At 38.5% G+C, this 15,588-nt stretch overlaps 1 protein-coding gene across 5 annotated transcripts in view; it reads left to right on the plus strand.

Moving 5' to 3' along the window:
- The window catches only part of COL14A1 (collagen type XIV alpha 1 chain), a 213,341-nt gene that overhangs the window by 17,548 nt on the left and 180,205 nt on the right, over positions 1-15,588 (plus strand). For all 5 annotated transcript variants that reach the window (XM_040494323.1, XM_040494326.1, XM_040494322.1 and 2 more), the window contains exons 3-5: positions 5,283-5,399; positions 9,216-9,359; positions 14,314-14,403. In XM_040494323.1, coding sequence (XP_040350257.1) covers positions 5,283-5,399; positions 9,216-9,359; positions 14,314-14,403 — 351 coding nt within the window. The remainder of the gene's footprint in view (positions 1-5,282; positions 5,400-9,215; positions 9,360-14,313; positions 14,404-15,588) is intronic.

Raw genomic sequence — 15,588 nt, forward strand, 5'->3', positions numbered from 1 at the left:
CTACAAAATATTTCTACTACTTGATACCTGGTCCTTATTTTGTTCCTTTCTTTAAAAATTGAGCACACAATGTAGAGTTTCCTAAGAGTCTGACAGAAACTGCTGATACACCATTTTAAGCATTTCCGGCTATTTCTAGCTTCGTTTTCATTGAACTTCATTTTTGAAATCTACTGTTTGTATTACTGGGATCTGCACCTTTATTTTTGGTTTCGACTCATTTTTCTAAAGTATGTTAAGAGTGGGTAAACTACCACTCATGGGCCAAATAACAGAAGACTGCTTGCTTTTGTCATTAACGTTTTATTGGAATGCAGCTATCTGTTTACATATGTCTGTGGCTGCTTCACATTGAGAATTTGAGTAGTTGTGACAGAAACTGTATAGCCCCCAAGGCCTAAAATATTTATTATCTGGCCTTTTGCAGAAGAAGTGTGCTAACCTCCGGAGTAAGTGCACAACGCGTATAAATGAGCAAAACTACCTTACTGGGTAAACACGATAATCTTGCAGAAACAGAAATGTTGGTACAGAGATCGTCATTCATCAGCTTAGCAAGGAAATGTAAATGAGATAAAGAAAGTTGTTTTAGGAGTGTTTATGTCTAATGCTTGGAATTTACAGTCGTAGAAAAGTCAAATGTTAAGAACCACCACACCCTGCTTCCTTAAAGTGAGGCGTGCTTGTTTGCAAAGGCATGGAACGTGACCCTTGGCAGGCTCGAACAGTGTTCAAACACTGAGCAAAAGACCATATTTCTGACTACTTCATGCAACACACAAGGAACAGTTAGACAAATTCTGCTTACCCCGTTTACATTAATGTAAGAACACTTTCCGCAGTGGTACTAGAAATCTCAGGTAACTCACCATTGAAACCGTGGGATACAACAAGCACAGGTCCTTAGGAACAAAGAGCAGGCAAATCACAAAGCCCTTCAGAGCCACTATCTTAGTCTAACTTAATTCAGAAATCGTCATTGGTGGAGTAACTGATCGCACAGAGACCCTTCTGGGGTGCTTTCAGGGATGCCGTCAGTTAGGCAGATAACTCACAGTATAAGTTCTGTGTGTGGGGTGGGGGTGTAGCAAAAGACAAAGCTGGAAAGGTAGATTGGAGCCAAATTGTGGAGGATTTTAAACAGCTCTGTTTTTAGAGACACTGATAGCAATATCGCTGCTACTCATATTTGTGACCCATAGTGGCTTGGGGAATAAGAATGAAGTAGGAGAGACCATTGGAAGATTATACTAACGTGTCTGGGAAGTAGAGGTTGAGGGTCTGAGCCAGGTGGGGGAACAGAGGGAAGAGAGTGAATCCAAGAACCATTTCAGAGGTAGAAGAGAGAAGACTTCCTTCCTGATTAGATATGGAGGGAGGTGTAAAAGGGAAATATCAAAGAGGACTGTAAGGCTTTTTGCTCAGTAGACGGGACCTTTAATTTCAACTCACGTGTTATTATTGCTTCTGTACCTTTGCGTCATAATTGCTTGTTTACCTATACTTCAGTACTTCTCTTATTGGTGTCTATATCTCTGTTGCAGACCAATGCCTCAGTCATAGTAGACATTTGTTGAAGAGATTAATAAAAGAATAGGGGTGACTGGGTAGCTCATTCGGTTAAGCGTCCGACTCTTGATTTCAGCTCAGGTCATGATCTCACGGTTCATGGATTGGCCCCGTGTCAGGTTCTGTGCTGACAGGGCAGAACCTGCTTGGGATTCTCTCTTTCCTTCTCTCTCTACCTCTCTCTGTCTCTCTCTCTCTCAATATTAAAAGAAAAAAAACTTGAAAAAGAATAAATGATGAAGCAAGTTTAATCTGAAGATGATGTCAGTCTCAGACACATATGTGGAGCTTCCACTGTTTGTGGAACATCCAGGACAAGACATCTGGTGGGTAGCGGGTGGTCTGGAGCTTAGGTGAAAGGGATGAGACAGGGGATATATCTGAACTGTTTTGTGCTTGGAGGTTATCTGATGGGGACCTTTGAGGTCTCAGAGGTGAATTGAAAAGGCATGGTCCAGCGGAGAAACTTTCTAGAAGGAAGATGGTGGGCACCTGCTAGAGGAAATCCCAGTAAGAAAAGACTTCAGATGTCATTGGCTTCTTTTGCTTTTAGGGAAGTACGTGAGATGTTTGAGAAACTGAATCTTATTTCTATCTACCATGACACCATTTATTTATGTGATTGATTTTGAGCAGAGAATAGATAATTGGAGTTGCTTAAAAAAATTTACTTTAAGTTTTATTTATTTGAAAGGGAGAGAGAGTGTAATTATCACTGGAAGTTAAGTATACGTGTAGAAGGACCTCCTTGGGGCTGCAGAAAGAAAAAGCATGGGTCTGGCATTAAAGATCCACAACTTTTTGTTCCATGAGACATTTATTTGTGCACTGGATTTACAATGTTTCTGTCAGTCTTGCTACCCTTGCTCTGGCACAAGTCCCAGTGTCTTCCGTACAGAGAAAAAGGAGCTAATTTTGAAGTTTGATACTATGACCTCATGCCTTCTTCTTTCTTAACTAGCATTTTTTCTGTTCACTGTTTTTCCCCGATAGGCAAAAACCTAAAGGAAATGTGAACTCTGTGTCTACCCAAGATTTTCTTTTAATGATTGAGAGAGTATTTTTGCGTATATAGGCAATAGGTGTGGTCTGTTGATGAAAGAAAATGGTGGTATTGCTTTTTGCTAGCAGTTGTAATGGGACTGTAGTCATCCGCATCATTTATAAATTGTTTAAAAAGTTGAACGTGGATGGATATTGTTGTTGCAGTTGCTTCACATTGTATTTCTTTGAGCAGTTCAAAGGAAGCCAGTGCCCTCTGGGTCTGGAGCCCCCTCTGTATTTTCTGGGCATGGAATCAGAGCATGGCCATTGTTCAGAGCATGGCCATTGTTATCCTAATCACTTTCTCCTGGAGGTTCAGAAGGCTGTGGCTGTTGACTAAAAAAACGTGTCAGGCTATAAACTCAGACCACATTTGAAGAACAGTGGCCTGGCCAGAGAATGCTGTAAAGATTTCTAATCTTTAACCTAGGAATCCTGGGTTGACTTATCTGCCCTCCTTGAGAAGTCCGCACACCTGGGGTACCAACAGAATGGGTTGATCCTCTTGCAACTGCCTAGACCTGAGGCCCTCATCCTATTTACTGTACTTTTCCACTTGACGATTCCCAGGCATGTCAGCTGTCTTTCACCAGGGCGTTCAGGCAGAACTCTGTCATGAGCTTGGCCCGTGGTGTCTAGCAGCCCACTGGCAGGATTTGGTGGAGACACTTGATATATTGCTTAAAATGGTTTAATTCTTATTTTAAATTTTCTTCCGTAAGTAATAAGAGCCTACCTATGAATACATTATTCTCCCCAAGTTCCACACTGAGCAAAATAGTAATAGTTTTTCTGTTCACCCAAATGTTAGGTTCAGCTATCTTCCTCTTGAATTGCAGTGTAGTTGTTCTTACGATAAATCCATATTATCCCATAAACCAGAGAAATGTAAACTCTTCCATTCATGTCAAATTGAGAATGGTAAGCTAATGTTTTTGTTTTGTATGGCTAGCATTCTCTGCTAAGAGGTAGTAAAGGACAACAGGAAGAGAATAATTATTCTTTTTAAAAAAATTTTTAATGGTTTTATTTATTTTCAAGAGAGAGACAGAGCATGAGTGGGGCAGGAGCAGAGAGAGAGGGAGACACAGAATCTGAAACAGGCTCCAGGCTCTGAGCTGTCAGCACAGAGCCTGATGTGGGACTTGAACTTGTGAACCGTGAGATCATGATCTGAGCTGAAGTTGGACACTTAACCGACTGAGCCACCCAGGCACCCCAGAGAATAACTATTCTTGATTGTGTCCTTCACTGCTCATTGATTTTGAATGAGTGGATAGTTTGTAGAGAGGTAAATCACTCATTCACCTAGCTCAATAAAGGGTGCCTTCTTCATATGGCTCTTCTGCCAAAGAAACAGAGCATTTTGCTTGGGGCAGAGCTTGTCATTCACCAGTATGTAAACTTGGACACATCTCTAGCTTCTCTTTGGTTCCTTTATATGTAAAGTTGGGATAGCTGTGTATTTTTTGTGAGAATCCAGTGAGCTTTTGAGATCACCCATTAGTTGAAGTAAGGGCAAGAGGAGCAAACATTTACTGACCACCTATTATAATACATTGTATCCATTATCCTATTGTCTATTGCCATCTATGTTGTGCAGAAAGTATTGCTGTCACCTTTTCTAAAAATAAGGCTTTGGAAGAAACAATCACTTACTCAAGGTTCTTTATCTAATAAGTGACAGAACTAGAATCAAATTTGTGTCCAAACTCCATGTCATGCTACATCCCTGTGAAAGAGAATGTTTATTTCCTCCCCCTCCCTGTGTTTTCTCAAGCGAGAAAGAAAAGCAGGGCATAAAAATGGGTAGTAAGTGCTAACTTTTCTGTTACACCTTAGCTTTTCTTTTTTGACAAACTAATTTTGATATTATATCATTAAAATCTTCTTCTTAAAGGATTTCTTTTGAAATTCTGGGACACTGATAGTAGGGTTCCAAAAACACGTTTTGAAGTTTGAATGACATACGTAAAAAGTAATATAGACGTACCCATTGTGTGAACTATCAGAAAAGATTAAATATACTGGGATGAGTCATGACCATGTGCTATGGATCTTGCCAAAAGATACAAATCCGCCAAATTTTAAGAATGGATCAAAGTTTATAAAACATAATTATCTTTTATTGGTCTTTTTTATTTTGGTCCCTTTTAATCTCTTTCTCAGATGTTTTTAAATGAAGATCTTATTACTCTAATATGTCCATGATAGCCTTCTTAAATGACCTTATCATAAAATATATTGGATTACTAAAGTAAAAAACCTGAAGGCATAAAACAGGCCCCAGGAGAGTAGATTATAAAACTCACATGTTCCAAGTAGGGACACACACACACACAGACACACAATGTTTGTAACATAATGAACACATTTTGCAAGATTGCTTTCAGTTTAAAGTCGACCAGATTATTAAATTTTAACCCTAAGTCACAGTTTTTTGTCATAAGGTCAATACTATTTGACAAATGCTTATCTCTTAAGAAACAGATACTCTTGGGTTTGTATCATTGTGCAAACTGATCAATTCATTAATGGGGTTATAGAAAGAGCATATTTTGAGGTTGATGAAGTCATATATTTTGATTTCATTACTTGGACTCTTCATTTTAACTAATGGAAACTTAAATGTTTCAATCCTTAAGCAATTTTTTGTTTTTCTTTTTCAGTGGCTCCACCCACAAGGTTACGATATAATGTATTATCTCAGGACAGTATACAGATTTCATGGAAGGCTCCAAGGGGAAAATTTGGTGGATACAAACTTCTTGTGACTCCAGCTTCAGGTAAAATAGAGCTGTTTGTATTTTGTGGAGTATTAGCAACTTTTTACACATAGATAACTAAAAATGTGAAATACTGAGTGTTGCTTTAAAATCATTTGTAAGAGGATTTTTTGAAAGTTTTCTTTTTACTTTAATATTTGAACTTGAAATCTCACCCTCTAATCAAGGAAATAATGTTCCTAATAATGTTCCTAAAGTCTAAAGAGTCACTATTGAGCTCACCATAATTCTCTGCAGGAGAAGTTTCCAGATTAAAATCTTCACCACTTCTGTTTTGACATAGGATGAATATTTTTGGTGTGTTGACACTTAAAAAAAAAATCCAATACATCTGGAAGGCCGACGGTTGTGACCAGCTGAGCAAATTATGATTAATTAACTTGATAGTATATTATTCAACAATTACACATTAAAATTATAAAAACTAAGTATACATTATAAAAATAAGTGATAAGTTAAAACAGGAAAGACAAAAGTTAAATTTATTGATCATGAAGATAAAGTAGTTATGTACATTTTTATACATTAAATTTTGGTTGAATTTTTTCTTCTATTTTATGTTTTTACTGTACACATCTGATCAACTAAAATAATACAGAGTATGTGGAGGAATCTCCACTGTCGCATGGTGGTCATGGAGACAAAGAAGGGATCAAGAAAACAGACTGCTTGCTTTTAGAACTTGGTTCTGTGGGGCATAAGATGTCATGTGGGCAAGTTATTCAGTCTCTCAGTTCCTCAGTTTCTTCTTACACAAGATGCACAAACAGCACTAGTACCCACCTCGTGGAGTTGTTGTAAGGCTTGGAACTCAAAATGTGGTCTGGGAATCAGCAGCAGAAGCATCAGTTGAGAGCAAATGCAGATTGTTGGTCCCTACCCCCCACTTACTGAACTGGCATCTAATTTTTACCAAGACTCACAGAGGATTCCTATGCGTATTAAATTTGGGAAGCACTTGTTGTAAGGACTAAATTAATTTATAAATGCCAAGCACTTAAAAGAGTGACTGCCAAATAGTAGGAGCTCAATCATATTAACCCATAGTTTTAACATAGTACATTTTCACATAGTACATAACAAATATTTCATATAACACATCTGTATAATATATATTTGCATAAGTATAATTTTTTCCTCTTTATTGGTGATAAAGAGATTTATAAGAACCTGGACTCCTTGCTGTTAGACACCTTTCTGCAACTCATTTAATGAGGTCAACAGATGCTCTGTTGTTCATAGTTGTGGACATTTTACCCAGTGGTGGATTTATTTATTTATTTATTTTTATTTATTTATTTATTTTTTAAATTTTTTTTCAACGTTTATTTATTTTTGGGACAGAGAGAGACAGAGCATGAACGGGGGAGGGGCAGAGAGAGAGGGAGACACAGAATTGGAAACAGGCTCCAGGCTCTGAGCCATCAGCCCAGAGCCTGACGCGGGGCTCGAACTCACGGACTGTGAGATCGTGACCTGGCTGAAGTCGGACGCTTAACGGACTGTGCCACCCAGGCGCCCCCCCAGTGGTGGATTTAAAACAAGCAGATGAAACACCTGGTTTCTTGCTCGGCCACTACTAAAAAAGAACCTTCTTCTATTAACAAATATTACCCATAGGCTCCTTAGAATGATTCTTGGTTCAGTGTCACCGATGCCAACTTTTCCCATGGTGGCCCACAGAAGTGACTCACTTGCAGAAAACGGTATTTCATTCTCAAGCCTGGTTCAGAATTTTCATTTTGAAGCATGGCCCACTTTTGAAATAACTTTGACTTCTGAAAATGCAGTTTACATTCTAAAATAAGTCCTCATGGGAAATTCAAGTTAAAGAGATTCTTAAACATCATGACTTTAAAGGTCAAAATACAAGTTTCCAATTTGCGGTACCTCTGAGAATTCCCCATATTGGATCTTGAAAAGTTATTCTTTTTTTTTTTGTTTGTTTCCTTCAGGTTATCAGTGTTTTAACTACCTGATTAATTGCTGATAATACTAAACTATTGAGTACCTCACGTAGGTGTCATAAAGGAATCAGGGAGTCTTAGAAGTGACTTGTGTAGCTCTGGAACCAAAGCTCAGCCAGATCTTTCAATCCCCTCCACCACAACATACCCAGAAAGCAGACCTCCAGCTCTTGCTTAAACACCTCCAGAGACAAACTAAAAATTGAGAATGAAAGCAAATCATTTCTTCATGAATACTCGTTACATTTTTTCCAGTGACCCCATGTCCTTGCTGCCGTGACCCAAGCCAATAACACAGTGTCGACACTCTGGTATCTCCTTGATAAAACATAAACAGAGTAAATAAAGAGAGTAATAAACGCGTCTAGACACAAAATGTAGACATTTGAACACTGCAAGAGATGTTCCAAGTATTGTTTATATCAGTCTTTCCCAAAGCATGGTCCATGGTAATCTGAAAGATGCTACAGCTCTTATACAACCTAATGGTTTAATGGTCAAATAAAGTTAAGAACTCCTGTCTTAAAGAGTTTAAAGCCTTTTTATTGCAAGATTCTCAAGGCCTTTAGTAAAATAATACACCCTATGCCTCTCAGAGTGGGGCTCTAATACAAAGTATCCTAAGACACTTTTTTTTTCTTTTTTTTTTTTAGTGATGCACACATTAAGAAAGATTTATTTGTAAGTATTTGTAGGAGATGAGTTTTAAACAATAGAACTTTGTGAAACCAGGTTTAACATCTCAGACATAAATGCATTTAAAGAAATGGGTTTTGGCAAGAGAAAGGTTTCAGATTTCGGATATAACATCATTAATTTTATGAGAATATGATTAAAATTTATTATAATCTGTGTTATGTTTAATTCATTCAGCAAATTTCAGATCCTTTTTGCTATTAGTGTTAGTGAGGCAGAGGTTTTAAATTTCTCCTTTCTCAGACTTAGTAAGTGCTATTAGAAATCAGAAAAGAAATCTATCTTTGGAATTTTGCATAAAAGTTGAATATTTAATCAATAGTATTTCCAAGAAAGCCTTAGATGTTAGTCTAATTTGATGGAGAGATCATGGAGGTTTGAAATCTTTTCATGAACCAAGCTAACTTTTAAGTAGCCAGGCAATGATTGGTTCCATCAACATCCTGAGCCAGTTATGCTCAGATTTGAGATAATTAAATTGCTAGTGCTTCAGGGATGCTCTGACTCAGTTTAGAGAGACTATAGCAAAAATTCCACTGTAGACAATGACATTCGGTCTGCCCATACCTTTCTCTGCACTTTTAAGTGGAATTCTTTCCTTGAAGAATATATCTGATGGGAAGGGCTTACTGTCTTCTGATCCTGTACTATGACTTTCCCTAGCATATAAAAGCAATAATGCATTGTGATGAATGATTTTTCTGAATGTGTTTTGTCCTATTTAGACAACTGTTTAAGTTATACAAAGAGTAGAGCTAAGAATGAGAAGGAACAATATATTAAAGTTAAGTGCGATGTACATATGCACCATCGTATATATATATATATTTTTTAAATTTTTTTTTCAACGTTTATTTATTTTTGGGACAGAGAGAGACAGAGCATGAACGAGGGAGGGGCAGAGAGAGAGGGAGACACAGAATCGGAAACAGGCTCCAGGCTCTGAGCCATCAGTCCAGAGCCTGACGCAGGGCTCGAACTCACGGACTGTGAGATCGTGACCTGGCTGAAGTCGGACGCTTAACTGACTGTGCCACCCAGGCACCCCATCGTATATATTTTTAAATGTCTTGATTGCTTGATTAATAAATTTTCTTAATGTATACAGTTAACCTGTTTCTTAGTACTGATTTATCTTTCTGTTTTATTATAGGTGGAAAAACCAATCAATTGAATCTCCAGAACACTGCAACTAAAGCAATTATTCAAGGTCTTATGCCAGATCAGAATTATACGGTTCAAATTATTGCATACAGTAAAGACAAAGAAAGCAAGCCAGCCCAAGGCCAATTCAGAAGTACGTATTTACAGTTCTGAAAGTGTCAGCATGGGACTCTGTTCCAGCTCTGAGTTTGCCTATAGTAAACATTGTAACAGGTTAAAATTGGATTGTTTAGATTTGAAGAGATCTTGAAAAGCATTTTAGTACAATCTTCCATGAGTTCCTTCTGTCACTGATGCACCTCTGCTTCTCCCTTTACCCATTTCACTGCACGCCTACTTAAATCCGTTAATTTTTACTTTTTTTAAAGTTACATCACACTTTTTTTTTAATGTTTGTTTATTTTTGAGAGAGAGAGAGAGAGAGAGAGAGCGTGAGCAGGAGAGGGGCAGAGAGAGAGGGAGACACAGAATCCAAAGCAGGCTCCAGGCTCTGAGCTGTCAGCACAGAGCCCGATGTGGGGCTCGAACCCACGAACCACGAGATCATGACCTGAGCCAAAGTCAGACGCTTAAGCAACTGAGCCACCCAGGTGCCCCTAATTTTTACTTTTCAAATGCTGTTCCTAACACTGTTCCCTGAACCTTACCCAGACAACTCATCTACCCAGCACGTAGCAGGTGCTCAATAAATACTTACTGAGTGACTCAATAGATGATGCCTGTACCTTCTTTATAGTATCCCTAGCAAATGCCAGTCCAGCCTCTATGTAAACAGTCTATACAATAAGGAATTTAACTTTTTCTAATAATTAATCAGCTGATTTTTATCATCGGCCTGTTATGTGCCAAGTCCTATGACAAACAGATTTGTGAATATGGTAAGTATTGGCTAGAGACATACATTCAGGGCTCTGTGAAGGGAGGTGATCTCTCTGCCCCAATAATGGGCTAGGATGAGAATGGACAGGGGATGGCTTCGTATTTGAGACAGTTCTCAAATAGTAAGTTGGGCAGCCAGGGAAAGGCAGGGCCTGCAGAGATATTCTAAGCAGGAGAGAAAGCTCCGAGGTAGCCCAATCCGTGTCTGCATTAGAAAGCCTTTCCTTATACTGAGTTTAAAAGTTGTTCATACAGACAGTGATTCTTCTTTCAGGAAGATATTCATTCATTCATTCATTCACTGTTTTTTTTTTATTTACCAAATATATACTGCATGACTACTAAGTGTCAGGCCCTATTTTAGGCACTGGGAACATGGCAGATCCCTTCCCCTGTGACCTTATATTCTCATGATCAGAGACCACAGCAACTCCCTCTTCCTGGGAGGGGCCATTTAAATGCGGACGGGAAAGTTTTGTGTATGGTGAATGCAAACAGAAGAGGCCTGTCCTAGTTAACTTTCTGTGTTACTTCATTGTTAATATAGACTCTTTAAAAAATCCAACTTATTAAAGGATAATTTTAAACATTTTAAAAATCAGGATAGTTCTAATAAATCCCTAAGTATCCGTCAGTCACTTCAGCAGTGAGCCATTCATGGCCAGTCTTGTTTCATGTATTATCCCCCCACCCCACCACTCTGCCCTAATTTTGAAGCAAATCTAGACATTTCAAATAACAATAGCTTTTACAATCATGCCATTAGATTAATCCACAAATCTGGGAGGCTGTGGTTTCTAGAACTCTGTGTGTAGCAATGTTCTATCTGGATTTTCTGCCCCTCTTTCCTTTTTTTTTCTTCCTCTTCTAAGTAATGTTTTAGGACATGTATTTTGTGATTTTTTTTTTTAATTAAAAAAAACCTTTTTAAACCAGCTACCTCTTAAAACTTCTGAATAAACACATTTGGCAAATCCACCTGTCCATAGGACAGGGAGATGTTTCAACATGCCATGCTTTTGAGATTCACATTGTCTAGAGCCTCTGGAAAAGGTTTTTATGTTATTTTCCATATAAATCAGTCTCTGTCTCCCTTTGTGGCACCGTATTTCAGTTTCTGGCCTTGGACATTCCGAGTAAGCAAAATAACACTTCTTAAAATTTGTGAGAAGCAACAAAAAGACAAGGAGACATTTTATTTTAGGCTGAAGTTATTGCAATTGATTATTTCAGATAGTTCGCTGATTGAGCAGCATAAGAAACAGGTGACCTTAAAAAGCTTTCCCAGTAGCTATTTACTCAAAACACAAAAGGAAATGCAGTTAGGGGTCCCTGGATGACTCAGTCAGTTGAGTGTCTGACTCCTGATTTTGGCTCAGATCATGATCTCAAGATTCTGGGATCGAGCCCCACATCAGGCTCAGCACTGACAGCACAGAGCCTGCTTGAGATTCTCTCTCTCCCTCTCTTTCTGCTCCTTCCCTGCTCATGCACTCAATCTCTCTCTCTCAAAATAAATAAACATTTTAAAAGAAGGAAATGTTGGGGCGCCTGGGTGGCGCAGTCGGTTAAGCGTCCGACTTCAGCCAGGTCACGATCTCGCGGTCCGTGAGTTCGAGCCCCGCGCCCCGCGTCGGGCTCTGGGCTTATGGCTCAGATCCTGGAGCCTGTTTCCGATTCTGTGTCTCCCTCTCTCTCTCTGCCCCTCCCCTGTTCATGCTCTGTCTCTCTCTGTCCCAAAAATAAATAAACGTTGAAAAAAAAATTAAAAAAAAAAAAGACTGTAGTGGGATAACTTATATGTAAGCAAATATATTTCTTAGCTGCGTTGTTTTTATTGTCAAGCTGGAGGGATTAGTTCTTCCCAGATAAAAGTTTGTAACAATGAAATTAAAATAACTTTGGTTGGTTTTCTTTTTTGTTTTGCTCCTTGTGAAATGGAGCTATCAGTCTGGTCTCTCCTCCCTGGAAGACTTTCATGGTTGGGTCCAAGAAAATGATGATCCAGACAAATGCTGTGCATATGGGTTTATAATTAGTGTAGAGACTTGAGGTCCTCATGAGTCCATCTTCTGAACACAGGGAAGCATGAGAAACAATATTTGGAGTTTGAAGATAGAAAAGCATGTCTGATTTGGTGTGTATATTTGGCCAAGCAAATCAAGCATGGCCTCAGTTTTCAGCAAATGGGAATAATGATATATGCCTATTACTGTGTGGATTAACTCACTTCAGCACATACTAGGGGCAAGGTTGCTGTTGTTATGATTAATGCCACTTTGCTTAGGACAGTCTGTTTTCCAATTTAGTCTGCCTCCTGCATGAGGAAGACAGCAGCTTGGTATGACATATGTTTTACATCTTATATGTAACCTACGGGCAAAATGGAAAGATGACTGCTGTAGATAGATAGATAGATAGATAGATAGATAGATAGATAGATAGATACAGACATAGATCAGAATGGTTTATGGCTCTATTTGGCAAACTTTCTTTTTGGCCACCATTTTCCTGTCATTTTGGAATGACATTTTGTTAATCTCTGCCTACAAAATTGTGTTCATCTTTTCATCTTTCCAAGTCTGGCTTAAATGTCACCTTCTCTGTGAAGTTTCCATGAGTCTCCACCTCTGGAATTATTCTTTGCCAGATCTATTTCTGCTTCTATCACTACTCGGCACAATTGTTCTCACATTAAAGTTGCAACCTTCTTTTACAGAATGTAAGCAATTTAAGCCATGGCCTATGGGTGGGTGGGGTTGAAGATGTAGATTTGGAAAATTTCCACAGGAGGGTGAGCATTACACTTGTGAGATGATAAAAGTGTAGGCGGGCTGTACGGAGATGCAAGGCAACTTTAGTATATGATCATGTTTCAGGAATGGAAAACAGAAAAAGGAGCCAAAAAATGAGAATGTAAAGGAGGGGTCTGAGGAATACAAGAAAATCCAGGATAGTGCCTTTGTAAAAACTCACAAGGAGAAGAATTTACAGAAGAGGATGTTCCAAAATGGCCAAGACTCATAAAAAAGCCAGAGAGTGAGGTCTAAAAAAAAAAAAAAAAGGATTTAGAAAATTAAAGGTTCAGTGGGAATAGCAGGATCAAGGCATCTTGTACTGTTATTTTTATTTTTATTTTTATTTTTAATCTTGGAATTTAACCTCTAGGGTACCAGAAAGCCAAGGAAGGTTTCTAAGGAAACAAATAACAGAACTAGAGCAACATGACTTTGGCAGTTGGCAAGTCTCAAACTCTTTCAGCAAAGGGATCGAAGCCAGTAGAAAGAAGAGGAGGAGAGGAGGGAATGATAGAGATAGCATTAATGGAATAACACCTTAGAGAAAGCAGGAACAATGGTTCGGAGAAAATCATTCCTTCCCCTCCATAGTCCACGGTGCAATAAATTTGCTGATTTCTTTGAAGTGAATGCAACAATTAAATGAAGTATCTCATCATAAAATAGCTTCTGCCTTTTTGTGGGGGTTTTATTTGTGCAGAAACCATCGCCATTGGTGGTGGTCTTGACTGACTCAAGCAAGTGAACGTGCCAAGCAACAGCAGGAAATGGCTGTGGAGTTTCAAGCAGTGGAAAGTGAAGCTATGAGGGAGTAGATTGGTACAGATGTATTAATTAATTCAGTATTAATTTTATACTGAAATTGACAAAGAAATACTACTATTTATTAGTAGGGACCCTTTTTTTTAAGTTTGAAAGAAAATTATTTTGGATTCTCCACCTTCTATCGCAGATAGCCCGACTCCAAATGAAGATATTTCTGGACATGATCTTCCTAGAACAAAGGCCAACTCACTGACCTTGTTCAGAGACCAGAATACTTGGCTTGAATCCTGAGCTAACACTTTCTGGTTTTATGAAATATGTTTTAATTACTTAGTCCTTTGTTCCCTCATGTACAAAATGGGAATAATCATGCTGATTTCATAGCAGCTGATGAAAGGTTGAATTTATTAGATACAGCTGCCCATAATGAGTCCCTGACCAAAGTAATTCCTTAGGTGTTTTCCACACCTTCCCATGACAAGGTTAAAATAAAATAGCAGTTCTAATCTTTGGGAGTGGGATTCTACCATGGAGCTAATTTCTACTTAATACTCTCAATACTTGCAAAGGTTTTAGTAAAACTCACTGAAAATTTTCTTTCAGACATTAACATAACATGTTGCTGTGTTTCTACTTTCCTTCCAGTTAAAGATTTGGAAAAAAGAAAGGATCCAAAACCCAGAGTCAAGATTGTGGATAAAGGAAATGGGAACAAACCATCTCCACCAGAAGAAGGTCAGATTATTTTTTTTGTTTGCTTATTTTGGCAGTTGAGTTTTAATAACACAAGCAATACACACATACCTGGCCGTCGCCCCATCAGAAGAGTGCAGATCTGATATGGAACTCTCCTTCATCCCCATGTCACTCCTGCCTTCCTCACTTGTAGAAACTGTCAGCACTTTTCTCTCACTTCCTCTCCATCTTTTAGTACATCACCAGGTTCTTGTGGGTTTTTTTTTTTTTTTATTGAAATACTGACAGAATCTGTTCATTTCTTTCCATGTCAATTGCCATTTCTTTTCTGGTGTACAGGAATATTTAGCAAAATCTCTATTCGTTTTCTACCCAGAAGTTTGAGCAATCTTTTCAAAAACAAATCTGAACTTATGCTCTCCCCACACACATCTTAAAACCCATTCATTGGCTTCCAACTGCTCTTAGGATACAGGCTAGAATTTTTAACTAGACCTCCAAGCCCTGCCTACCCTTGGAACCTACCTGTATCTTCCTCTCCTTCCTCATCTAACAGCTCACTGCTTTCTAGCCCTGCCGGCTCTCTTTCAGATCCTTTAAAGATCTGGTCTCTCTCTGCTGCACTGTCTGCATGAGATACTCTCCCCATCACTGTGCTGCTTAAATACGTCCTCTTCTTCCTGCAAAGCTCAGTTCGATCTCCTTCTTCACATGCCCTCATACAACTAGCTTTCCTTCACAGCATTTTATATTTACTTATAATTTGTTTTTTTTAATATTTACTTATAATTTGAATGTCTTTTCCACTAGACTGTAAGATCTGAGAGAACAACGATTTGTCTGTTTTTGCTCCTCACTGACTCCTCACTATCTAGAACTGAGTATCTAGTAATTTCTGATACATAACAGGCATCTAAGTAAAGATTCACTGAATGCAAAGATGCGTAAATGGTCTACTAAAAATGTAGAATACTAATGGATAAAAAATATTGTCACCCAGCAATAAACACTCAGTGCTTATTTTCATGCTTTGGCATATGACTTTTCAGTCACTTTTCTGTGAATATACAGACACATATGCAGAGCCTGCCATATTGTATTTCTTATTCTGTGCATTGACAAAACTTTCCATGTGACTGCATATAGGAGGTATGACAGCCTAGTGGCAAATTGCATCAGCATGCCATTTACCTGCCTGAATTCAAAGCCTGCCTTTGCCTTAAG

This window comes from Herpailurus yagouaroundi, unplaced genomic scaffold (assembly GCF_014898765.1).
Source record: "Herpailurus yagouaroundi ecotype Mexico unplaced genomic scaffold, PumYag 186, whole genome shotgun sequence".
Taxonomy (NCBI): Eukaryota; Metazoa; Chordata; class Mammalia; order Carnivora; family Felidae; genus Herpailurus; species Herpailurus yagouaroundi.